This window comes from Mesoplodon densirostris, chromosome 7, assembly GCF_025265405.1.
Source record: "Mesoplodon densirostris isolate mMesDen1 chromosome 7, mMesDen1 primary haplotype, whole genome shotgun sequence".
Classification (NCBI taxonomy): Eukaryota; Metazoa; Chordata; class Mammalia; order Artiodactyla; family Ziphiidae; genus Mesoplodon; species Mesoplodon densirostris.
In genome coordinates, this window is record NC_082667.1 from 4,953,183 (window position 1) to 4,978,028 (window position 24,846).

The 24,846-nt window shown below is 59.0% G+C and overlaps 1 protein-coding gene across 2 annotated transcripts in view; it reads right to left on the bottom strand.

The window, feature by feature from the left end:
• Nucleotides 1-6,303: 6,303 nt before the first annotated feature.
• TPCN2 (two pore segment channel 2) overlaps nucleotides 6,304-24,846 on the bottom strand; it is a 32,240-nt gene continuing 13,697 nt past the window's right edge. Inside the window, exons 8-25 of one of the 2 annotated variants that reach the window (XM_060104378.1) lie at nucleotides 24,331-24,430; nucleotides 23,298-23,363; nucleotides 22,826-22,890; nucleotides 22,220-22,320; nucleotides 21,535-21,616; nucleotides 21,274-21,360; nucleotides 17,502-17,621; nucleotides 17,342-17,401; nucleotides 15,359-15,487; nucleotides 14,611-14,660; nucleotides 13,141-13,240; nucleotides 10,763-10,834; nucleotides 9,473-9,546; nucleotides 8,875-8,956; nucleotides 8,710-8,792; nucleotides 8,286-8,367; nucleotides 7,815-7,909; nucleotides 6,304-7,332 (exon numbers count right to left, since the gene is read on the bottom strand). In XM_060104378.1, coding sequence (XP_059960361.1) covers nucleotides 7,254-7,332; nucleotides 7,815-7,909; nucleotides 8,286-8,367; nucleotides 8,710-8,792; nucleotides 8,875-8,956; nucleotides 9,473-9,546; nucleotides 10,763-10,834; nucleotides 13,141-13,240; nucleotides 14,611-14,660; nucleotides 15,359-15,487; nucleotides 17,342-17,401; nucleotides 17,502-17,621; nucleotides 21,274-21,360; nucleotides 21,535-21,616; nucleotides 22,220-22,320; nucleotides 22,826-22,890; nucleotides 23,298-23,363; nucleotides 24,331-24,430 — 1,527 coding nt within the window. In that variant the 3' untranslated portion in view covers nucleotides 6,304-7,253. Of the gene's footprint in view, nucleotides 7,333-7,814; nucleotides 7,910-8,285; nucleotides 8,368-8,665; nucleotides 8,793-8,874; nucleotides 8,957-9,472; nucleotides 9,547-10,762; nucleotides 10,835-13,140; nucleotides 13,241-14,610; nucleotides 14,661-15,358; nucleotides 15,488-17,341; nucleotides 17,402-17,501; nucleotides 17,622-21,273; nucleotides 21,361-21,534; nucleotides 21,617-22,219; nucleotides 22,321-22,825; nucleotides 22,891-23,297; nucleotides 23,364-24,330; nucleotides 24,431-24,846 lie in introns of those variants that run through there. The other variant, XM_060104379.1, reaches the window with a different exon arrangement.

Here is a 24,846-nt window from a genome sequence, read left to right on the forward strand (position 1 = left end):
CACCTCCTGTGGTGACACATGGAGCTCACCAAGGCCTCAGTGACTCTGCCAGTCCCGCAAGTTACACCTGACACTCCAGCACGTGCTCTGTGAATTCTCCCACTGATGCACAGGGGGACGGAAACAGAGACAAGCCTGGGCCAGGAGAGAAGGCAACGCCATCACCAGCTGTGTGGCCATGAGCAAGTTACCCAACCTCTCTGTTGCCTCAGTTTCCCCACCTGTCAGGGGTGCCACAGCTGGGGACTTCTCAGGATTAAACTAGCCAGTGTAAAGTGCTCAGAAAAGCACCCGCAGAGAGCAAGCACTCAAACCGTGGTTTTTATTGTGACTAATTATCACTGTAACTATTATTCTCCCGAGGGTTCCCTTAAGGGAAATAAAATGCTGACACCTTCTGTGTGCGCTGCTTCACAGACTTGAAAGGAGGTGTTTTCACATCCTTACCTTGTGGGGCCCCCACGAGGAGCCCTGAAACATGCAGATGACAAAACCAAGGCTAGGGAGGCTGCTGTGGGTAGGGGCTCATTTCCCTTTTCCCAGAGGCTGCCAGGAAGCTCGGAGCTGGCCTGCAGCAGCAGAAGGTCCTCAGGTGTGTTTGCAGTCCCTTCTCTTCCTCCTGGCCCCGCCTCTTCTGTGTTCACCCCCTTTCACTTCTCTCTCCCACTTCTCTTGTTGGCTGCCAGCTTGAGTGTGGCTGCCCAGGCTCCCTGCTGTTCCGTTTGTGTTCTGGTATATAGCGGCCCCCAGGACATATTTGTAGAGCAAATGCTAGTGTTTGACGCAGGACTCCTTGTGTCCTCTCCTGCATTAGATGGTGTGAATAGCTGCGGATTCTTTCACGCACAGATGTTGGCTGCGCGCCAGCTACACACTAAGCACCGCAGGCCTTGGGGACAGAGGAGGGAAACACCCCACTGTGGGCAGGGGGAGTGCAGGGGGACAGCGTGAGAACACAGGACTGTGGACCTGGGAGCGGGTGGCTGGACCCCCATCTCTCCCCACTTCTAGCCCGGGGGCCCTTGGTGCTGTCCCAGCCCACTACACCCAGCCCACCCGAGACTGGGCAGGGCCCTCAGGGTCCAGCCGGCTCTCCACGGCCAGTCACGCCGTTAGGGCACAGACCCTGAGCCGAGGATGGGCGGCACCGTCTGCCTGGACCCTGCTGACCAAGACGTGCGTCCTGCTGAGCTGACATCTTTCCCTGAATCCTCTTCCCAGAGCAGACAGTTTGGGCAATTCTGACCCCCCAGAAAGGGGTCCTTTCTGTCATAGCCCCCTCCCAAAACGTTACTTTTAAAAAATTTACCAACAGCAGCTATGTGTGCTCGTTACATACGTGCTAAAAGAAAGCAAACAAGGGAAGGGGTGGGAAGTTCTCTACCCGTGGCCTCTGGACTGGCAGCAGCATCACCTGGGAACTATTAGGAATGCAGGTTCCCAGGCCCCAAGATGCTGTGTGGTTGGGGCCCAGGACTGGTGTTAACAAGCCCTCCTCCATGGGGATTCTGAGGCTCCCGCAGGTCAGAGCCAACGGCAGAGACTCCTGCTGGACGCTCAGCCCTCAGCCGGCGCCAGGCTTCAGCAATGGGTGCGGCTGTAGAACGGCCTCGGCCGTGAATTCTGGTGTCAGCAGCTCCCGTATCCCCACACATCTTCCTGACCATTAACTGCAATGAAAAAGCAAAGGCCAGGCAGGTCTGGCTCACCTGTCGACAGGTGTTGCAGGGCCCAGGCACGGATTAGCCAACTGCTGTTGGACCCAGGGCAGCAGCCGGGCCGCCCAGGTCCCACAGGTGTGGGCCAGCCACCCTGGGGCGGCTCCGATTGTTTCCCAGGAGAATAGCTCAGCCAAACGTGAGCAGAGGGCCGGGTGGACACAGCATCTGCCGGCCACTTTGATGTGACGGGCGTTGTGAGCCCCACGCCCCCTTCTTTGGTTTTCAAGAGTGGCACAGCGGGCCTGCCTTCCACTTTTTTGTTTTAAGCGAGGAATTGTTCTCACGTTTTAATAAGAACCACCAATTATCAGCAAGGCAGGAAACCAAACCCTGGCTGTTTTGGTGAAAGACAAGGTTCGGAGGAGACCACGTGAAAGACCCACACCCGCCTGCTGGGACTCTGCTCCAAGGTTCCACCGACAGATCGGGCCCCGGGCCTGGACCCTGCCCGGCTGCCAGGGCTGGGAGACGGCACGTGGGAGGGGGCCCGGGAAGGGACCTCGGTGGCCGCTGTTGCTCCCACGAGGAACCTGGGCCTGCGGGGCTGGCAGAAACCCCACACATAGATGCTGCTGGCTGCCTCTAGGGCGCACAGAACCCCCCAGCCTGCCCCATGCCCCCGCTGCTGCCCACTGCCCTCGTCCAGGGGGCCACGCCTGTCCCCCACTCAAAGCCAAGGCTACAGCCACTCCCCTTCTCACCCCTGCGTCCCTGGATCTTCCCCATAGTCCACACAATTTCTCCCACGTAAATAACCGACGTTGTCTGGACCCCCCTGCCTTCCAACCATCGCTCCCATGTCTCTGCTCCCCTTGGCAACAAAACTCCCAGGGGGAGCTGCCCATACCCTGTGTCTTCAACTCCCCTTCTCTTGTGCTCTTCCGTTAGTATATTTTAATATATTACAGTTTGGTATGGACAAAAGAATATACAGTAAGTCCCCTACATACGAACGAGTTCCATTACGAGAGCGCATTCGTAAGTCCAGTTTGTTCGTTAAGTCCAACAAAGTTAGCCTAGGTACCCAACTAACACAGTCGACTATATACCGCTACTTTTACACTTGCTTCTGGACATCCTGGGCTTGACATAAAAATACTGTACTACTGTACTCTATACAGTAAAGTACACAAAAGCACAGCCACTTGTAGAGGATGCATGCACGTGACAACGTACACCAGACACATGAACTTATGTGATTGGACATATGAACGCACATTCGCATCTTTGAAAGTTGGCAACTTGAAGGTTCACTAGTAGGGGACTTACTGTATGTAAATGTGTGTCCATTAGAAAGTTAATGACACACCCGTGTCACCCAGATGGTCCTTCTCACCCTGCCCCCCTGCCCCCGTCTTCCCAGCGCTGACCCCTCTGCTGGATTACAGGCTGCCCCTGTGTTTCACTTTTAAGTAATCCTACTGCCAATGTGTACATGCCCACACTATAGGGTTTAACTGTGGTTTTGAATTTTATAAATACGGTGCCACATGGAGTCTTCTGGAACTTGCTTTGTTCACTCGACATTGTGTTTCTAAGATTTGGTCACGTAGTTGTTTGTGGCTGGAGATCGTCCATGTTCACTGCTGCATAATATTCCACTGCATGAATAAACCTCAGCGTATGTGCATTCTGTTGGGGACATCTCTCTGCAGGGCTCACTTTGCTCTTTTGGACATTTTACCACCTGGCACACGTGGGCAGGGGGTTCTCTTGAGTGTGTACCTTGCAGGAGAAGAAGGTATGTCATATTCAACTACAATAAATAAAGCCAAATTGTTTTCCAGAGAGATTGAGTCCATTTATATTTCCTCCAAGTATATATAAAAGTTCTAATCATTCAGTTGGTTAGACTTCAATTCTGACCTTGTAGTAACAGTGAAATTATTGCAACATGGTTTTACTCTGCATGTCACTAATTACTAGTGAGATCGAGCATCTTTTCACATACTTGCTGGACTTGGGAGTTTGCTTTTATGTGAAAAGCCAGTTCAAGCCCATTTTTTTTCCATTGGTTTGTCTTTTCCTTGCTAATTTGTAGGCGCTCTATATGTGGTCTACATACAAGTCCTTCATCCGTTATATCTGTTACAAATATGTTCTCCCAGGTTGTGCCTTGCCTACCTTATGGCATCTTTTCATTTGGCTGCGTCAGGTCTTAGTTGCGGCATGCGGTTTTAGTTTCAGCATGCGGGATCTTAGCTGCTTCCCTCTGGTGTGGGCAGCCTCGGGCCCAAGGTCCAGGCCACGGGCACCCACACCACCCTGCCCCACCGGTGCCCCTGTGCTGCCCCACAGCCCTGCCCTCCTGCTCCAGCCATGCTCCCAGGGGGGTGCCAACCCCTTCCCCCTCCCCCCAGGCCTGCTCCCCCCACCAGGCCATCTGTCTTCAACCTACTTCCTGCCAACACCCAGCCCAGGGCTCCCCAGTCCCTGGAGACACAGGCCCCACCTCACACCCTAACCCCAGGCCCCAGGGCTCCTCCAGCCACAGCCACCTCCCAGCCCGCTTCCTTCTGTCTTCATCAGGGCAGACACAGCAGCTCCCGGTGTCCTCAACTCCTGCCACTGTGCTGGGCAATCCCAGGGTCCTACAGGGCTGAGCCCCCTGCACCTGGCACTCAGAGCCACTGCAGCACAGGAAACAACAGGAGACCTCACCAGGGCCTCAAGGGTGTAGTGAGACATGCAAGCATGTGTTCTTTGTCAAACGCATCTTTGGTGGTATCTTCCTGAGCTCCACGGAGCGCCTGGCTGAGGACAGAGGACACCGGGAGCACGGCAAACCGGGGGACCCCCACCAGCCCTGCCCCCCTTAATGAGCAGCCGAGCCCCGGCTCAGCCTTCTCCTTCAGACAAAGGCTCAGAGGCTGACATCACTTGACACAGGGAACTGACGCAGGGATGGGTGCCCCGGCTTGTGTTCAGAAGGCACTGGCACAGCAGGAACCAGCACCGGCTTCAGTCGTGCCCCCCACCCCCCGAGGGCAGAGCCCGCGTCTCCCAGAGCCCAGCGTGGGCTGTCCGGAATTATCTGCCACAGGACAGCATAATCAGAGGGGGCCTCTCTGCACAGAAGACATGGAACGTGGACCCTCTGAGGTGGACCCTCAGCTGGGACCGGCACAAGGACAGGGCAGAGGGCACGACGCCCACGAGAACCAGGCTCACTCTGGGTGGACAAGCTTGCAGCCTAGTGAGGCCGGGCTCCCAGCCTCGGATCACAGGTGGGTCACAGGGGAAGCAGGCCTCCAGGGGGCCTGGGAAAAGCAAGGAGCTATCCCTTGGGGATCCCGGGGTCCAGCTTACACTGAGTCAGGTCAACTGAACCTGAATCCACCACTAGATGGCGCTCAGATCTGGGTGGGGGGTGGACATACAGTCAGAAGGCACAGCAGCTCACCAGACAGGCCTCACCCTTGTCCCCAGAAGAGCAGGGCCTTGCTGAGGCACGCTGGGTATCGACTTCTAAACCATGCTCCATGAGAGCCTCCCCACCCAAAACCAGCCCTCCAGGAAGGCAGCTTGCACAGGGGGGCAGGTCTGGGAGAGTCCTGTCTACCTCCAAAAGTCCCCAAAACCTGAGGAATATTGGGTGAATGCCCACAATTTCAGAAAAATTCCGGGATTAGAAACCCAATGTGCTTGGATACACAAAACGTTACCAGCAGTTAGAAAACCTCAAGCAGTTGGATTTCGTGACATTTTAGAAGTGCCGTTTTTTAGTTAAGCTGTCCTCTCATCCCATTTCCCAGACAAGCTGGGGAAGATTGAGATCACTTCCTGCAGTGGAGTCAGCATCTGTACCCTAATTTCCCCTTCGGTGCCCACAGCAGACATCACTAATAGATCCCAGCACCCCTCCCCATGAAGATTCCAATCCTTCTCAACAGAACCACCAGGAGCTACCACCAACCACTTGAACTGGCCCTTGAAATGAGAAACCCATTTATCAACCTGGAGCGATGGCAGACCAAGTGGCAACGTGGCCTGCCACGCACTGCTCACTTTCCCCTCCTCCCCACCCCAGCCTCATCTGTCACACACCCTGAGGACACACAAAGTAGGGCCACCACTGACTTATACATGTCTTTATGCAAATTAGAAAAAGGTGTCCCCTCCTGAGGTAGACAGTCAATGCCAGGACACAGCCAGGTACCCTTGTGCAGTTCACAACCTCCACAACCATACCCAGGGTAGTGTTAAGCCCCGACAGTTGTTTTCTTCTTTTCTGTAATGCAAGTACCTGTCTTCAGCTTTGATTGCAGAGGCATCCTCTTCAAACACGGCTATCTCAAATAAACACATTGGCAGCCGCTCGATGAGATAAAGAGCCAGGCCACCTTCCTCCACTGAGGCTCCTTTATTTTAGAAATCTTGGTTGATTTTGATAACTGACCATTTGGACCACTTTTTTTTTCTTCCTTGGCTTTAAATTCCTGCTCTTATGTTTTCAATTCACCAATAAAGAGTGAGCCCCTGAAACCCTTGATCCCAACAAAAGCATAACCCCAGGCCCACACTCTCTCTCTACCCGAGACCTCACTGCGTGGCCCCAGGTGTACTATGTAATTTCCAGGTCTTGTAAGTAATAAACCTTTATTTTTTCAAAGTTTCCTGATGGTGGTTGCTGAAAGGCATCTTGCTAACACAGTACGAACCACAAGGGCTGGTCCGACCACAGCACTGGCTTCTGACAGGCTGAGACCTGGTGGCCCCGTTCCAGAGAAGCACAGTCGTGTTGGAATAAGGACCACCTCCTTCTTTGCAAGACTTATTGATGAAGATGACTGGCGTCCTCACCCATAAAGACACGCGCCCAATCACACTCACACGAGACATAAAATAATAAAACACAGTCCAGATTCTTATCATGTAAAACCAGGATCCCAAGCTTAATGCCCTGGAAAGCTGCCGGTTGGCCTGTGCGGGCCTCACGTGGGCCTCTGGTCCCTGAAGGCCACCAGCAGTGAAGGCACCACGGAAATCACAGGGCACAGGGGGAGGGCTGCTGCATCTCCCTTTCACACTGTCTCAAAGGTCTCTGTGGAGTCACCCTCTTTCCACATTTAGAAAAATAAGTCTCAGGGAAACAGCTTATAAAAGAAAGTGGCGTGGGGCTTCCCTGGTGGCGCAGCGGTTGAGAGTCCGCCTGCCGATGCAGGGGACGCGGGTTCGTGCCCCGGTCCGGAAAGATCCCACATGCCGTGGAGCAGCTGGGCTCGTGAGCCATGGCCGCTGAGCCTGCACGTCCGGAGCCTGTGCTCCGCAACGGGAGAGGCCACAACAGTGAGAGGCCCGCGTACCCCCCCCCAAAAAAAGAAAGTGGCGTGGACAGCGCCCGAGGGGCCACGGAGGTGGTCCAGCTCGGCTCCCAACCAGGGCCTGCGTGTGTCCCAGCGTCGGCGCGCACGGTGGCTCTGCCCAAGGGAGAAGCCTCTCCGGTGGGCCGCGGCCGCCTCCTCCCCCAGCCGGCGCCCATCCCGAGGCCGCATCACCTGCCGCCGCCCCAGCCAGGAAGGCGTCTGGACGTCACCTGCACAGCTGCAGGTGCGGGTGGTGGCTCAGCTTCTCTGTCAGTTCTTCCTCCGTGGGCTCCTCCAGGACATCCCTGCGGGATGGGGGACAGCATGGATGGGGAGCCTGGGCACCCCCAGAGGAGCAGGTGAGCAGAGCTGATGCAGAAGGCCCGTCAGTGCTCGGGACAAGGGGCCCCTCAGAACCACCCCCGGGGACTCCGGTCCACCTCTGGGATGCTTACGTGGTGTCCCCCAAAGCCCGGGAGGACACCTCTCCACGTGGCTGTAACAACACAGCAAACGCTCCGAGACGGCAGTTTGACCACCCGGGGCTGACTCTGGGACGACTGTCACTTCTCTGCACCAGCAGAGGGACAATCTCCAGGTTACCGTGGAGAAGAGACGGGCGAGGCTTCCTCGGACCACCTGTCTACACCCACCAACAGAATCACCTGGAGACCAACAGAACCTGAGGGTGCTTCCCTAAAGACGCTCACCGGAGAGCAGGAGAGAGGCAGACGCCGGGCTCGTGGGGACCAACCGCCCGCCCACTGCCCCTCCACCCTCCACGCACCTGAACAGGAGCTCCACGGTCACCTCAGAGGTGGCCTCTAGGTCCCCTGTGAGGGACTGCAGGTGACTGCGGCGGTCCCACTTGTGAAGGAAGTTCTGGCAAGAGGGAGGGAGGGACGGGTGGCCAGTAGGCGTGGGCCCTGCGTGGAACCAGCCTTGTCCCCCCACCTCAACCCCACAGTGTCGGCCTGGCTGAGAAGCCCACCCCGGACACCAGGATCCAAGGCCACCAGCTCCTACGGGAGCAGATGCCTGAGAGCCCTCCTCCAGCCCCCCTCCCACAGGTCAAAGGTCAGGAGCATTCCAAGAGGCCCCCAGCAGCCAGGGCGAGCAGCCCCAAGGGAGGACTGAGCCTGAATCCACCAGGGCTGCCCGAACCCAGCACGGCCTCTTTGGACCAAGCTCCGGGTGGGCCCCCTTTAAGCGAGTTAGCAACTCCGACCGAGAAGAGCCCGGGCAGGGTCGCCAATACCTCCAGAATCAGAGCCAGGAACAGGTTGACCCAGATGACAGACGACACCAGCCACCACAGCACAAAATAGATCTTGGACCACCTGCGGAGAACAAGGAGGCCACCGGGGCCGCCCGTGAACCGAGCACAGCTGCTCCCCCGACCCTGCTGCCCCGCCTGCGACATCGCCGTTCCCGCCCTCGAGCTGGCCCAGCCTGGCCTTCAGGGGCGCTCGGCCAGCGGCCAGGCGGCACGGCCGGCGAGAGCGGGAGCCGGTCTGAGCTCTGCAAGCTGCAGGCTGAGCCCCGTCACCCCACGAGCCCCGCTGTCACGGCCCCCAGAAGCCACCTGCTCCTGCCCGTGCCCCGCCATCCCCGGGAGGCGCAGACCCAGACGCGCACCCAGTGCAGAGCCGCGGCCTGGGCCGCCAGGACGGGTCACTCACGGGCCCGCGTAGCGCCGGAAGGCGTCCAGGAACACCTGCCAGTTGTTCACGACCATCACGTCCCACAGAGTGACCAGGGCGGCCTGTGGGGCGGCAGACGCAGGGTCCAGGAGGCCGCGGGAGGTGGAGGCGGGGGTCCCGAGGGGTGGGGGTCGCAGGACTCACGGCAAAGTCGTCAAAGTTGTTGGTCCAGTACTCCAGCTGCTCGAAGCTCCCGCAGGGCGCAGAGCCGTTGTCAGGGGCCAGGCTGGGGGGGCACAAGCTGGGTCGGTGGGAGGCGGGGGCAGGACACACAGCCAGGCGCCCTGGCACCGCCGTGGCCCCTGCTCGGCATGGACCCAGCTGGGCCCCTGAGGAAGCGGGGGAAAGGGGAGACGGCCCCCGACCTTGGAGGTGCTGAGGGCGGCGAGGAGGCCAGCACTCTGGACACACACGGCCAGCGGCCGGCCCGGGGGGGCCCTCGGCCCTACAGTTCAGGCCTGGCCCTGGACGCACCCCCCGCCGCCGGCACGCGGCCTGGCCTGCAGGCCCAGAAAGGGGCACGGCTGGGGGCTCTGAGCCGGCACGGGAAACACCCTCAGTACAGGCTGGAGGGAGGGCTTCAGTGAGGGGCAGGCGGGTGGAGAGGCCAAGGAAGAAAGGGGCCTCCTGGATCTCTCCTGGAGAGCCGCGCCTTACCCCTCCACACCCCGCCCGGCCCGTCGCCCGCGGCTCCAGCGCCCCCAGAGGCGAGGCGCTCTCTGCACCTCGGAGCCCCCCTCACCTGCTGTTTCCAGGAGCCACGATGACACCTCGGAACAGGATGATGCCGATGACAGCAAAGACGTAGTAGACCACCTAGGGAGGCAGGCGGGGCCTGTCAGCACCCCCCAGAGGGACCCCCGCAAAGCCAGGCTGAGGCCTGCGAGGGCAGCATGCCAGCAGGGATTCCCAACTGCGGGCACTGCCGGCCTCCCCGGGAACACTGGGGTTCCCAGGCACCTGCGCCAGAGGGAAGCGGGGAGGAGCCACTGTGGGGAGCCCCAAGATAAACCGGGGGCCCAGGCGTAAGAACGGAGGCTGTCCACCCCTCCTCCAGGACTGGTATGACAGGAAGAGGGTGCCACTGAGAACAGGGCAGCGAGGGCCAGGGGACGGCGTGCCATGGAAGGGTGGCCGGGGGCTGGCCAGGTCCCTCCGGAGGAGTCCCACCACTCTCCCCACGTCCATCAGGAGACATCTGAGGGCACCACTGGGCAGCCTTGTGCCACAGTCAGAGAAGGGGCTGCTGGCTGCCCCAGACCTGTCCCCAGCATGCCCGGTGGGGGGTGGAGGGGTGCAGGGAAGAGGCGCACACCCCAGGCTAACCTAGCCCCCCTCTGAGCCTCAGTTTCCTCCACTGTGCAGAGAGGGGTATGGGGGGCAGTGCCCGAAGCAAGGTGCCACCTCTAGCATCCCATGACAGCCCAGAGCACCACAGGAGCCCCCTCTCTGTCCAAAACAAGAAGCAGCAGGGCTTTGTCACCTTCCCTCCTGCCCTCCAGGCCTCGTGCCTGGAGCAGCACCCAGGGCCCCTGCTCACAGGGCAGCCCCGCCTGGGCCACAGGGTAGAGTCAACAGTGGCGGCGGGGGAAGGGCTGACCCCGGGGTTGGGGGGACATCACGGCTCTGTCAGCAAAAGTGACTGTGAGTTCCCAAAATCCTTCTGAGCAAGGACGGTTGACCAAACCCCACTGGGGGCTCTGTGGGCCCTGAGGGGCCCCTGGTGCCTCTTACATCTTACATCTTCTCAGTGTGGCCCCTGGCCCAGGACACAGGAGGGATTCAGAAGTGACCAAGAGGATCTCTGGCACGGGAAGGCGTGTGGTCAGGCGGCGCCTCCAGGCGGACCAGCCCTGAGCTCCTCTCTCTGGCTTCCTGCCCCGCCCTGAGCTTCCTGGGCCCTGGTCACTCGATCCCCGAACACAGGGACCCTCCTTCCGAAGGCCACCAGAGCTTCCTGTTGAGCTCCGGCTCCCCATCCAACAGTCCAGCTCCACTGCCCCGAGGGGCCAGCGCAGGCGGCCAGACTCACCGCCAGTATCCCGCCGAAAGCCCGCATGTTTTTGATCAGGTCCAGGATGGTACTGGCCACCACAGCCATCAGCTGAGACAGGGAGAAAGCACAGACCCGGTTCCTCCTGGTCCCACTGAGGTGACACCAACCCGCCCACCCCCCAACGCTGACCTGGAAAGGCAGGAGGAGACTGGTGACTTCCCAACCCACACACCTGTACACAAACCCCTCAGGCATCCAGACACACCCCACCTGTACATACACCTGTACACACCCACAGCCCCCATACACACCTGTACACACACACCCAAGGCCTCACACACACACCTGTACAAACACCCACAGCCACCCATACACGCCTCACCTGTACACATACCTGTACACACACCCACAGGCCCCCATACACACCTGTATACACATATCTATACACACACCCCACAGCTACCCATACACGCCTCACCTGTACACACACCCATACACACCTCACCTGTACACGCACCTGTACACACCCACAGGCCCCCATACACACCTGTATACCCATACCTGTACACACACCCCACAGCCACCCATACACGCCTCACCTGTACACATATCTATACACACACCCCACAGCTACCCATACACGCCTCACCTGTACACACACCCATACACACCTCACCTGTACACGCACCTGTACACACCCACAGGCCCCCATACACACCTGTATACCCATACCTGTACACACACCCCACAGCTACCCCTACATGTCTCACCTGTACACACACCCATACACACCTCATCTGTACACGCACCTATACACACCCACAGGCCCCATACACACCTGTATACCCATACCTGTACACACACATGCTCATACCTCCATGCCCACCCAAACATACTCACACTTGTATACACCCACCCATGCAGATGCATATACCCCCTCCCCTGCAGATACCTCCACCCACCCAGCCTCAGATGGGTCTAAGTCCAAGACCCTTGGTGAAGCCATGGTGTGCAGGGCCTCGGCCCACACTTCCCACCAACCCACTAAGGCTGGGTCAGCTCCTCCCTGGTCTGGAGGCTCCTAAGAAATGCCGACCTGGAGACGGCCAGTCAGCCCCGGGTGATAGGGTTTGAGATGGGGCCTCAGAGACCCCATCAGGAACCCCGGCTACAGGCCACCCTGAGCCCCGAAGAAGGGCTTTCCAAGCAGCCTGGTTCCCCGACCTGGTAAGTTAGGAGAACACAGCGCTGGATGGTAGCAGGCGGGGACCATGCTGTACATGTGTGCACATGTGATCTATGTGCACATATGTGCATGTGTGTGTGCATGTGTGTACAGGTGTGTACAGGTGATCATGCATGTATGAGTGCACACGTGTGACTTATGTATATACAGTTGTGCTTGTATAAGCATATATTGTGTGTGCTCTAGTGTATGATTATGTGTGATTACATGCACGTGTGTGTACAATTGTGTGGTTACACATATACACGTGTCAGTGTATGCACGTGTATAGTCATGTGTATGTGTGATTGTGTGGATGTGTGATTACGTGTGCGTGTGTATAATTGTGTGTGCTTGTGGGTCTGTGTGTGATCACATGCCTGCGTACACTATGTGTATGCGTATGTATAATCGCACAGGTGTGTGTGTGTGTGTGTGTGTGTGTATGAAGGCCTCAGGGCAGCAGCCCCCCTCTGCACCCAGGACCCCTGAGCCACCTTCAGATGGGAAATACCCCTGGGTGACAGGTCACTCCCCTGACAGGCCAGGAGCGCAGCTTGGTAGGAAGGACAGACATGCACAGGGGAAGGACCTGGACACTCAGAAAGGGGTCAGATGTCCTCCGTTTCTTTTCTCCTGAAAACTGCTCAGGAAAGCAGACGGTAGCCTCCGAGCCAGGCGGGAGCTGGGTCTGAGCACCCGACTCCCGCCTTCCCTCCCCTCAAGGTGGGTGTTACTCCGGTGGGAACATTAAGAGAAACCGAGGCTCAGAGACTGTCACAGCCCGCCCCACTCCTGCTCTGGGGGTCCTGGAAATGAGCACCAGTAGCCACCAGCAGCCCGTGCCGAAGGCCTTTCAGAAACGCAGGATGCCTGGGAGCACACCAGTTCCTCGCAAAGGTCAGGGACCCCAAGGAGCACGAGGCCACCCCTGCAACTGGCCGACAGGCCTCACATGGGTCTCGCCTGCACCCCCTCGCTGTCCTCACCCACAAAGCAGGGCTGGACACTCATACTTCCAACCGCCGCCAGCATGGCCCAGCCACAGTGCAGGGCGGGGCCGCAGCCCGAAGGGCCCCAGGTGGTGGGGGCAGGTGGGCAGGGTGGACAGTGCCCGGCTCCGGTCCCTGCCCGCCAGGCACACCCACTCCCAGAGCAAAGCCACAGCATGTGCAGGCGGGGGCAGTACCTCCACGCTGGGAATGATGCGCAGGAAGCGGAAGGCTATGAGCGTGTTCACGAGCCGGGTCATGTCCCACAGCGACAGCAGGCCCAGCATCTCCGGCTTCCTGCGGAGACACATGGAGACGGGTTGGGGGAGGCCGGGAGGCCAGCGAGGAGCACACGGGAGACACATGGTCCAGAGACAGAGACGCAGAGACGCAGAGACTCAGAGAGAGCCACAGAAGTGCCGGGAACGCGCCCCGTAGCCAACACCAACCAGAAAAGCTCCATCGTGACAAGAGGGCAGAGCCTGAGCCGCCCACGTCTGCAGCCCCAGGGCGGTCACGGCAACACCTTCCAGGGCACAGCCCCGTGCAGTGCTGCAGGGCTACCCGACCCCCGTCCTACACGGGAGAACACTGAGGTTCCGGACGCCCAGCTCAGGTCCCAGCAGAGCTGGGAGAGACGGGGCCCCGACCCATCCCCTATCCTGTGACCCCGTCCTCTAACCTCTGAGCCATCCCGAGCCCTGACCCTGTCCCCTTGGCGTCCCTCACGGCCTTACTGGCCTCTCATTTCTATTTAAATTTAAACCCATTCTCACCCAAGATGTTACCCCCCCACCCCAGCCCACCCCGCCTCCCCAATGTGGGTTTTAGCGCACTTGAGAAACAAGGTGAGCCGGCCCCAAGGTGCCAGGCAGGGCAGCAGCCCCACAGCTCCCAGGGCGCAGGTCCCCGCTGAGGACCGCACGGCCCCCGTCTTCCCGACACAGACCCTTCCCGGGGCCCCATCCCCGTCTCGGGCAACTCCCAGCTGCTCCACTGAGACGGAAGCAGCCCAGGAGAGGGACCAAGACAGCAGGGCTGCCCAAGGGCCCGAGGTCGGCACGCGTGCTTGCTGGCGGCTGTACTCCGGGCAGCGAGACCCCAAGGCTGCCACAAGCCACACTGAGAGGCGCCCTGGGACCCCTGGCCAGAGGTCCATCGCTCTGCGCGGCTAGAACTGGTGGCAGCGTAAGTTCAGCAAGCCCCGGGCCATCCCTGCCATCTACAGGGAGGTGAACTGACACCCAGAGTGGGAGGTGACGACGCCGGGTCACAGGGCCTCCAACCAGAGGAGGGCCCCAGCCCGATTCCAGTGCCCCCAGGACCTCCCTGCTTCTGGCCCCCAGCACACCTGGGGCCCGTGTCCCATCCTGGGGTGGGGGTTAGGGGGCGCTAAGCCAGCACTGCAGGCAGCACCTCCACAGCTTCCCGTCCCGGCTCTGGGAACGCTACCCTTCTGAAGGCGGCTACAAAGCACCAGCAGAGTCCCCAAAAGCGATGAGAAGGGGCCTGTCCCCATAGGCCTCAGCAGGGCAGGAGCCGCGGCCGCGCCCCATGACAGTCGGGCGTTTGGCTCTAGAACTGCCCGGGCCAGCGGCCGGAAGCCGGGTGCACACCCTTCCCCAGGGCGCTAGCCAGGCCTCCCTGGGCCCTCCACAGTCACATACCAGCCCGGGTGTGGGAAGCGGTACACAGCCAGAGTTGAGATCTCCAAAACCTTTAATCACAAAAGAAAAGAAGCTCGCTCAAGGCTCACTGGCAGCTCTAACACGCTGTCCCCAAAGGGGGTTCCGGGGAGAACAGGACCAGGGGGGTCCTATCCCCACAGTGGGTGCCACGTGGGGACATCCTGCAGCTGAGAAAGACACCTGGCCTCAGGCGTCGGGCTGCACACACGAAGGGCGGGGCTCGGGAAGGGTCGGCCGAGTCCCGGGCACGGGAGAAGCTACTCGGTCAGCTGTCTCCCTCCTGCTCCCAGGGGCCCACGGCTCGAATCCATCAAATACGAATACGTGTCATGCCAATATCGCTGCCGTGACACGCACACCAGGCGTGGCCCCTCACTCCCCCAGGCCCTGGGCAAGGGTGTCCCGAGACCCGCGGTGCCGGAGAACCCCTGCCCCTCCCGCTCCCACGTCGAGGCCCCACTGGCCAGCGGGGACTGCGGGTTCCCTCCAGGCCTCCCTCAGGGGTCAGGAGAGGCAGCCTGCCACCGCTGCACACCTCCACCCACGATGCGCAGATGCAGCAGAAACCAGCCTCCTGTAGCCGCCCGCCAAGCAGCTCAGCCGGGGGAAGCCGGGCCCTGTGTCACCGGAGGCGGGAGTCCCAGTGCCCGCGGCCCCGGGCCCGGCCAGACGCCGAGCGCTCACCGCCCGCCCCGAGAGCGCGCCTCGGCCCGTCTCAAGACTTTACCAGCAGGACGACGGTGAGTAGCCCGTCGAACACGTTGCTGGAGGAGACGAGGTACCCCTGCAGGCCCAGAGCGAACACCTTGAGCAGCATCTCCAGCAGGTAGTACAGGATGAAGACGCAGTTGAGAACCTGAAAAGGGAGAAGCGGGACCCGGGGTTCAGTCCCGATGCCGCCTGGCTCCCCAACCGCCCCTGACCCCTGCGCCCCGCCCCCCACCGCAATGGGGCCCAGGAGGGATCCACGCGGCTTGGATGCCACAGGGCCCCTTGGATGCCGCCCTGTTCCCCTGCGGCACACGGCGAAACCCAGCACGGGGGCTGGCCGGGGAGCAGACAGCCCCGCCCCCCCCGAGCCACGTGACCCTCTCCTCCCACTTCTCTGCTGCTCCTCGGCCCCTCTGGGCTGCTCTTCCCGACGCCCCCGCACCCCCAGACACGGGCATCTTCAGAGCCCCCTTCTTGCTCCATACCCTCTCCTCGGGTGACCTGCACCCCGTGCACAGCTTCAACAACAATTCGCACGTCTGCATCCCCCGACCCAGGCTCCCCCCTACCATCCGACGGGCCCTCAACCCCCCAGGCCCGGTGTCTCCCAACCCCACATCATTTCTATGCTGGCAGGGCCTGGGTCACCCACACCTGCCCCGTCCTGTTCTGCCCCATGGCTCCCTCCCCATGGCCACAGCCGGAGCCCCACCCCCAGGCCTCTGTCCCCTGGCCTCCTCGGGGGTCTCCGCCTCCAACCTGGCCCCTCTGGTCCAATCTCCTAGGGACACTGGGCAGTGTCCCTCCCTAACGGAAACTCCTGGCTCTCAGCAGCATCCTCCCAGTCGCTGGGGGGATGTGTTTAGGAGGCCTCATCATCAAAGCTGGTCTCAGGCTATGGGGTCACTGTCTTTTTTGGAGCCAGTAAGTAAAGTATCAAGTAGCTCTTCCCTTAAAGGGGGCTACGTCGGGGTGGGGTGAGGGGGGGCATGGGGTCAGCTGAGCACTGCAGTCACCTTGCCCGGTGTCCAGTCTAAATTCTATATTCTTAGCCAATGCTGTCCCATTCACACCTACACAGAGATCACCGTTAAAGGCAGAAGAATAAACATCTCTGACCCTGCATTATGAGCAGTTATCGAGGGGCATAAAATGATGGAATTCTGCAAAGTCACCTCAAGAACCCTACGTGGCACTGATCTGACCAGAAGTCTCTCATAAGCAATCAAGCTGACTCGAGTGCTTAAAAAAACTATTGCTAAAAGGATGAAATACAGGTCAACTGTAGCCAACTTGACATTTGTCAGGAATAAAAACCAGCCACCTCTGCGATATGTGATCCACACAGAGGAGACTGAACAATTCCTGTCGAATCCAGGAAAAAAAAAAATTAGGAAAGTAGAAAATTTGATTTTAAGTGTAAAACAGAGTGATTTCAAATAGCAGGTCAAGAAGCCATTTCTTCCATTTTGATGCTGTAAGTTTAACTCTATGTTTAATATACATGACCTAATGTGTCATTTTTTAATTGGACAAATCAAGCTTTTCTTATATAATTAGAGAACATTCAATGGTTTTCATCAACTTAGTATCATTCATAATATTTTTCATTAAAATAAACTTTAAAATACATGCTTTGTGAAGGTCTGGCATTAAGTAATATGGGGGGCGGGGGGCGCAGGTACAGCTTTTTGCTTAAAATCCAAAACGGAAAAATTGTTTTGAAGTTCCTAAGGAGTCTGACAAGACCTCAGAATGTTAGGAAAGGAATTCTCTCTACACAACCCTCCCTCCGCCGTCCGGCCCGCATGCCGGTTCACCCGGGGCTCTGCATGGGCTCCCGGCTGCCCTCCCATGGCCAGCACCCCGACCCCTGGGCCGGCCATCCCTGTGATGCACTAGAACAGCCCAGCCTCCCAGGGACCTGGGGCCCCAGGTGGGGAGGCTGTGCCCTCTACCCCCCTAACTCCCCATCACCCCGCACGGCTGGAAAGCTCACCCCCAGCACGAAGTCATCACGGTCCTCGGGCAGCACATCTGCATCCAACACCAGGAACACCTATGGAGCCAGAGTGGATGGCAACTCAGCCCCGAAGCCAGGAGGAAGGGCAAGTGAGAGATCTAGGGGGCAGGAGACGCCAGGGCAAATCTTCACTCACACAGATGGTCACGAGGTTTCCAAGGGCCATGAGGTTGCCCAGGTAGTCAAAGTAGTGGTGGCCGAAGAGGAACTGGGCGTTCTGCAGAAACGGAGACCGGTACTCGGGCCGCGGCGGGGGCTGGGGGGACACTCTGGCTCAGAAACATGCCGGAGGTGGCCATGGCCACAGGGGCCCAACGATGCCTGTACCCCCTTATCCTGGGATTTGACCTCTTCCTACCTTACATCCTACCCCAGGCTCTCCAGCCTAAGGAAATCGTCTCAAACACAGTAACGGTTTTATGCGCAAAGATGTTCATCACAGTCTTTCTAACACCAAGAGAGGTGGAAATAACCCAGACGGCCATTGATGCTGTACGTAACGCGTGACGGACTATCACACAGTCGTCTTAAAGGCATGCAAAGCGCCATGTGAAAATACATGTATAAATTACAAGCGAATAACTACGAAAACTCAGCACAGAACGAAGGGACCTCACACACTGTGACCAGGCTGGAGTGGAACTCAAAGGAAGGCAATTAGGCAACAAATACTCACGTGAAGACACCCGTCAGACCCAGCACTCCCATGCTCGGCACCCCCCAGAGCCAGGACAGAGGCACAGGGCGGTCACCGCAGCATGAGATGGACCGCGCCTGCGCTGTCCCACGCAGGGGCCGCTCACTGCATGTGGCCACTTGATTTAAATTTAAATCCGATCAAATTAAACACTCAGCTTCTCTGTCACGATAGCAACATCTCAAGTGGGATGAGGACACCCAAGGAGCTCTGACCCAGCCTCACACTCAGACACATAGTCCCTCGGTGCCAAACAGCCACAGCCTGACCCGGTAAGAATGTTCCCTATCTTCCCACAGTCCTCCACGTGGGAACTGGTGCCCAGAGGCACCTGCCCACACTAGGACAGTGCGGGTGCAGAGAGAATTAGGTACCAATTCCCTCTGCACCCGCACCCATCCCTGCTGCACCCCAGAGGGTGGCTTCCTGCTTGCCCAGTGACTGCAGACCAGCTCCAGGCCGGGTAAACCAGCAAACGTCTCTTGTCACCCTGAGAGCTGGACCACAAGTTCTCCAAGGGAGTGTGAACCCTGGCCTTGGGGAAGACGCCCCCTCCCAGCTCTGCTCTTCCTCAGGCATCTCCCTCACCCCTCAGGTACCACAGAATTTCCTCGTATCTTATGGTTACTTTTTTATCACAGTTGACACTTCTTAATGTTAAACTTCCCCTGCTAAACCCACTGTGTGGTTTCTGTCTCCTGCTTGGACCCAGACTGATATACTGGCCAAGAGAGATTTCAGCATTATCCATGATGTTTAAACGGTTACAAGAAGTATGGACTCATAGATTACCTTGTTATCAGGAAATAACAAACCTTGAGATGATTTCGGTGGTTGTCTCTGGGAAGGGGCACAGCTGGGTGGGTTTTTCTATTTTTCTCTACTACCTATAACGAAGGACTGCCATGCTTTTAACCCAAAAAGCTTCTTATTAAAAGAACAACAGACTTTCAGAAGCTGGCACAGTGCCTTCTCTACAACCAGTTAGCAAGAGCTGACCAGTACTGGAGGCTAGGCTGATGGACAGGGGTTGACCACACATGGGAGGGCTTTCGTGGAAGGCTCATGTTTTCCTGGTATCAGCCTGCCTGGAGAATGCCTCTCTTCAGCAGCGATTCCAAATTCACAGGCTGCCAGGGCACCTGGGACAAGCCCCCACATGCTAACAATCTGTGAAGCACCTGCCTGCCCCCTTGCAATCAGCATTTCGGGGTAAGAGGCTGTCATAAAACCAAGGCAAGAACACCACAGGTACCCAAACCTCTAGCACTCAAACTCCCACCTCAAATCACAATTCTGGACTTTAGACCCATGGAGTTGTGGGAAGAGAGAACATCCCACGGACCACACTAGGAAAGGCCCAGTGGCCAGAGCAGGGGTGTGGTTAGGGCAGGGGCGTGGCCTGAGTGTTAGACCATCCCTGAGTCCGTGCCCAGCATGTGCCCTGCTCCGCCAGTCACAACCACAGCACCTCCTTTTTGATATCATCAGATCCTGATGCCAGAAAAGGAAGGAAAAGTCAGTTTTGGAAGACCTGGACCCAGCAGCATCCTACAGGCCAGCAGGCAAGTGCCCAGGGAGAGAGCCTGGCTGGCCCAGTGGACCCCACCGAGCAGACCCTGAGAAAGGAGCCCACCTTCCCAGACATCTTCCTGCCCAGGTCAGCCTGAACCCAGAAAAGGGCTGGATCACATGACAGCTGCCAAGAGCTGCGTCCTGGGCCCAGCAAACCTCCTGCCCCAGGATGAGGACCATCATCTAGAAAGGTGCTTCCTGATTTTCTATCGTTTGAGGGCCACTGTCACAGTTTCTGCAAAATCTGCATCTGATGGCACACACTTACTATTTCCTTCGAGTCACCTGGAAGCAGACACTGTTGCCTGGCCTCTTCCCAAGAGAGGTGCGATGTGCACTAACATACAAAGTGTCCGCCTGTGTGTCCCTACAACCAACTCCCATGCCCCGAGGGTGCCACGATGAGGATGCTGCTGACAACAGACATGCCACGTACGCACCACCCAGAGCTCCAGGCCCAGCAGGGCCTGCCTCCAGGTGACCTGGAGAGACCTCAGGAAAACACGTTCCTAGGAAAACCACCTCTGACCGGGGCCTGAGGCCACAGAGGCTGACCACAAGACCTGGAGAAGCTGACATTTGTTGTGGGCTAAGATGTATCCCCCACAATTGTATTTTGACATCCTGACTCCCAGAACCTCAGATATGACTGTATTTGGAGTCAGGGTCTCCTAAGAGGAAATTAGGGGGAAATGAGGTCAATGGGGTGGGGCCCTAGTCCAACGTGACTGGGGTGCTTATAAGAGGAGGAGACCGGGACACAGACACACACAGAGGGACGACCCTGTGAGGACACAGGGAGAAGACGGCCGTCTACACACCAGGGAGAGAGGCCTCAGGAGGACCCAGCCCTGCCCACACGGGGATCTCAGACTTCCAGCCTCCGGGACTGGGAGATAATAAGCCCTGTTACTTAAGCACCTCCAGGCTGTGGTATTTGTTACAGAAGCTGAGCTGACTGACTCAACGGTGACACAGAGCTGCTAGGAGTCCGATCAGCAAGAGATGTCCGATTCCACCTCTTTACTCCAATCCCCGCTCGAGTCCGGCTTGGCCCTCTCAAGGCCACGTGGCTGCAGTGGCTGCCCCCCCCGCTGCCCCCCACGGTCTGCCTGTGAAAGCTCGGCCGTCTCTCAGCACCTCTGCCACCCCCCTCACCCACCCCACCCCATGCTCCCCCGCTCCCAGAAACCTGCTACAGAAAATACAGGCAGTCCAGGGTCTTGTGGACACAGCACTGAGCTGGATGCTGAGGCCCATTTGGTAACTTTAAAACTCAGTGCCAAGGACAACAAACAAAGGTTTTAGACAAACTCAGGAACCTCCCAGGTTAGGACACATGGGAAGAGGATAAAAGTCTATCACAGAGACGAAGAAAACTGTTTGGAAAGTTCCTCTGGGTCAGGACAATAGTCCCTGTGGTCTGTGAATTTCATGAGGTCAACAAAATCTCCCCAAGAGCCACACCATCTCTGTTCCCACGTACCATCCTAAGGACCAGAATCCCTGGGAAGGCAAGTCCTGGCAATGGTCACTAAGCGTGACCCAGATGATCAATGCCAGCAGACACCGAGGACTTCCCCCTAACCCTGGGTGGCCCTGGCACTGGGCAGGTGACTCCAGTCTGGCCCGTTACCTCTTTAATCACCCTTTTGTCAAACTCATCGAAGAGCTTCTGAAACTCGTCAGCTGACAGCAGGTCCCCACTGCGGGAATGCAGCTTCTGCAAAGCAGGAAAGCACAGGTCAACGGAGCAGCTGGGCTGAGGGAAGGAGGAGGGAGCTGCCCCTGGCTCCACCCAGACTGGGCCAGCCCGGCTGATCCGAAATGACACCCACTTGACGCCCGGAGCCCAGAGGCACTGGCAGGGGAAGGCAGGGGGCGGGGGGACCGGTACCTCCATGATGGCCTGTTTGTGGTCACTGTCCAGCTGGACTTTCTGAAGCACCTGCAGGAAGTCCTGGGGCTTCACCCGAACTCTGTGGGGAAAACACCCCACTGTGAGCCCAGCCAGCTCAGCACCCTCGGGCGCCCCAACCTCTGGCCTGAGCAGCCCCGGGCGATGACAGGGCCTCCAAGAAGGAGCACCTCATGGTCCTCCTGTCTCCAAAACCCCGAGACCTCATCTTCCACCTTAGAGAGTAGCAGCTGAAGCTGGGAAAGGGGTGCAATCCGACAGGCCCCGTGGCTAATGAGCAGGGGGTACTGAAGCTTCCCCAGTGACACGGCCTCCAAGCCAGGCGGTAGAGTCGATGTGTGTCCCAGACCCTTCTGGTCCCAACACAGGAGTCACAGCACCAGGGTGTGGGAAGGGTGCCCCTGGAGGGGGACAGGTCAGAGCACACGGCCCCTCACCAGCCAGGGATCTCCAGCGGGTCACGAGGACACACGAGTTAACTCAGACGCAAGGACCATGGAAAGAAACCCTGGAGCCCAGGGACGTCTTCGTGATCCCAAAGGAGCCTTGCAACCTGCTGCCAGCAGGGAGCTCGGCACAGAGCAGGTGCTCAGGAAACATCGCCCCCGTGAACACCCCCTCCCAGAGCAGCCCCAGGGGAAGAAGGCTGCAGCCCCACACTCACCCCTCGGGGTGGGCTTCTCCCTCTGCCGTCATGGACGAGAGGACCTTGTAGGCAGCCCGGATCCCCAGGCGCCTCCGCAACAGTGAGGTCTGCAGAGACTTCTGCAAAGAGTACGGCTCTGAGGGGCTCAGCTCAGCCCTCTCCCCAGCCACCCAGCCCCTTGTCCCCGGGCAGCCCCCGCCCGCCGGCAGCCTGGGGAGCAGCTCCTTGCCCCGTGGGCATCAGGGGGACAGTCCCCGACAACAAGGGCTGGTCCTGCCGATAGCCACTCGCTGTGTAATTCACTAAAGTATGCGCTTCTTCTCGGCAGATTTGGGGTCCCTGGCCCCCCTGCAAGGTGGGTTTGGGGTCACTGCAAGAAGACTGCAGCTCCCTCTAGAGGAGGCGGGGCAGGGGAGGGACCCCAGGGTGGCGCTGGGGACAGCACTGCCTTGGGGGGGCAGGAAGGGAGGATGGGCCCAGTCCCCCTCACCCATAAGAGGGAGCTGGGGCAGTGCTGAGGCCACTGCGGACCCTGTCCCCCCAGCCCCCCCGCTGTTCAGCTTCCCGCCAGGCCTCCAGGGACAGCTCCCCTCACAGCCGGCCAGGGTGGGCAGCTCAGCTCACCATCAGGTAGCCCCGGAACTGATTGTAGATGATGGCCGTCAGCAGGTTCATCAAAAACAAGCTCCCTTGGAGAGGAAAAGGCCATGGTCCGTGGGGACCCCTGTCCGTGGGGACCACACAGGCAGGGGCAGAGTCTGGAAGGAGCACCAGCGTTGGGGGCCCAGAGGGGCGACATGGGCATAGCAAGAAGGTGAGCAGCGAGAAGGGCCCAGATGGGCAGAGACAGGGCCTGGGGCCTGGGGGCCTCGTCTGCGGATGGGGGCGCCACCTGGCCTGCCCAGCAGGGACACGGAGGACAACTCATCGGTGGTCACAGAATGGAAACCACGGACGGGGAGGCCACGCCGAGGTGCGGTCTCAGGGTTAGGGGGTCCACTGAGGTGAAGTTGCGGGGTCTGGGGAGCACACCCAGCCCCCGAGTTTTCGGGATCTTGTCTGCCCCACGTGACCCTGCAGACCTGCCCAGACTCACCTATCAGGGTGAAGGCTATGAAGAAGATGGCGTAGAGCCGGTTCTTGGAATAGGCAGGAATCATCACTGAAAGAAATTAAAGGAAATAAAACACACCCACAGATCCAGTGTCCAGTCTGATTCCCTTCATTGTCTCACACCACTGCCTTCTCAACAGAAAGGAGGGCCCTGTGTTAGGAGAGCTGGGAGGTCTTCTCGTCCAACTCTGCTCCTCATGCCTCTGCTTGCACACCCACAGGGACAGGGAACTCACTACCGTTCAAGGACGCTCATCCTCTAGGCTTCCCCATGACCACGCCTCCCAGACTGAAAGTTCAGCTCTCCCTTGGGTGACTCGAGGACTCACAGGACACGTGGGGACGGTGCTCAGGGTCCCAAGCGCAGATCTCCCCAGGTATGAGAGCCAGTGGCTACCCTCCTGGGAGGGTCTCTATGGTCAGTGACCATCTGAGCCCAAGATGAAAGGCCTCAGCCAGGGCGGCCAGGCCGCAGCTGAGCCCCAGAGGACCGTGACCAGCCCACCCTGGCCACATCCCCGGCCCGAGCGAACAGAGGCCCCATCAGCAACCCTGACACAGTGAGTGTCACGGCCACCGGAGACCCCAGGGCCTCTCACACGCGGCCAAGCCTCCCCCCACAGCTGGGCCTCCAAGAGGAGACCACCAAGGCCCCCGCTGAGCACAGCTTGATCCATCACCACACAAAGAACACCGGCCATCTCTAGCTTCTCAGGACGCAGACAACAAGGGGAAGAGGAGAGCGGAACAGAGAAAGAAAATTGGGAAGAAAAGGGAAGAAAAAGGGAAAAAGTAGGAGAGAAGGGAAACTAGAAAAAGAGAAGAAGAAAATCAAGAAGGAAAGGAAGGTAGAAGGGAGGGCTCCAACATCACACTCTGATTTCCCAGCTCTCGACAAAAAGGCTTTAGGGGCTCCCACCCCCTGAGCTGGGCTCTCAGGCTCAGCGCTGACTCCGCCCACCCCCCGCCCCACCCAACAGGGCCCCTCGCCCGGCCCCACCCTCCTGGTCACGCACCATCAGGGTTGTTGGCCGTGGTGAGCAACACCAGGAGGGAGGTCAGAGCCTCGGGCAGGTTGCGGAAGTAGGTCAGCCGCTCCCTGTCCCGCCTGTCGTCCTGCGGAGCAGACGTGGCAGCGCTGAGGTGAGGCCCGGGCCCTAGGCCACCGGAGCCCAGGCCCGGGACCCAGCAAGCCAGGACCACCCAGCGAGGCTCAGCAGCCCCAGACCCGCGCCTCCCCATCACCTCCCAGCGGGCTCCGAGCTTGAGGCCGGACAGGACCTAACTCAGGACCTCTGGGCCCAAGGGCCAGCGTCCGGGAATGCCACACACCCACACGGTCACCAGCCACTGCAGCAGGTGAACAGCTCTTGGCCAGCCTGGCAGAGAGCATCACAGCCTAGACACAGAGAGGGCCCACGGGGGGCCAGCCAGCCCGCTCTCAGCCAGACTCTCCACACGCCGTGCCGTGTGACTTACACCCAGTGTGGGTGGAAGGCATGGCGCCCAGACACACAGAACCACCTGATCAC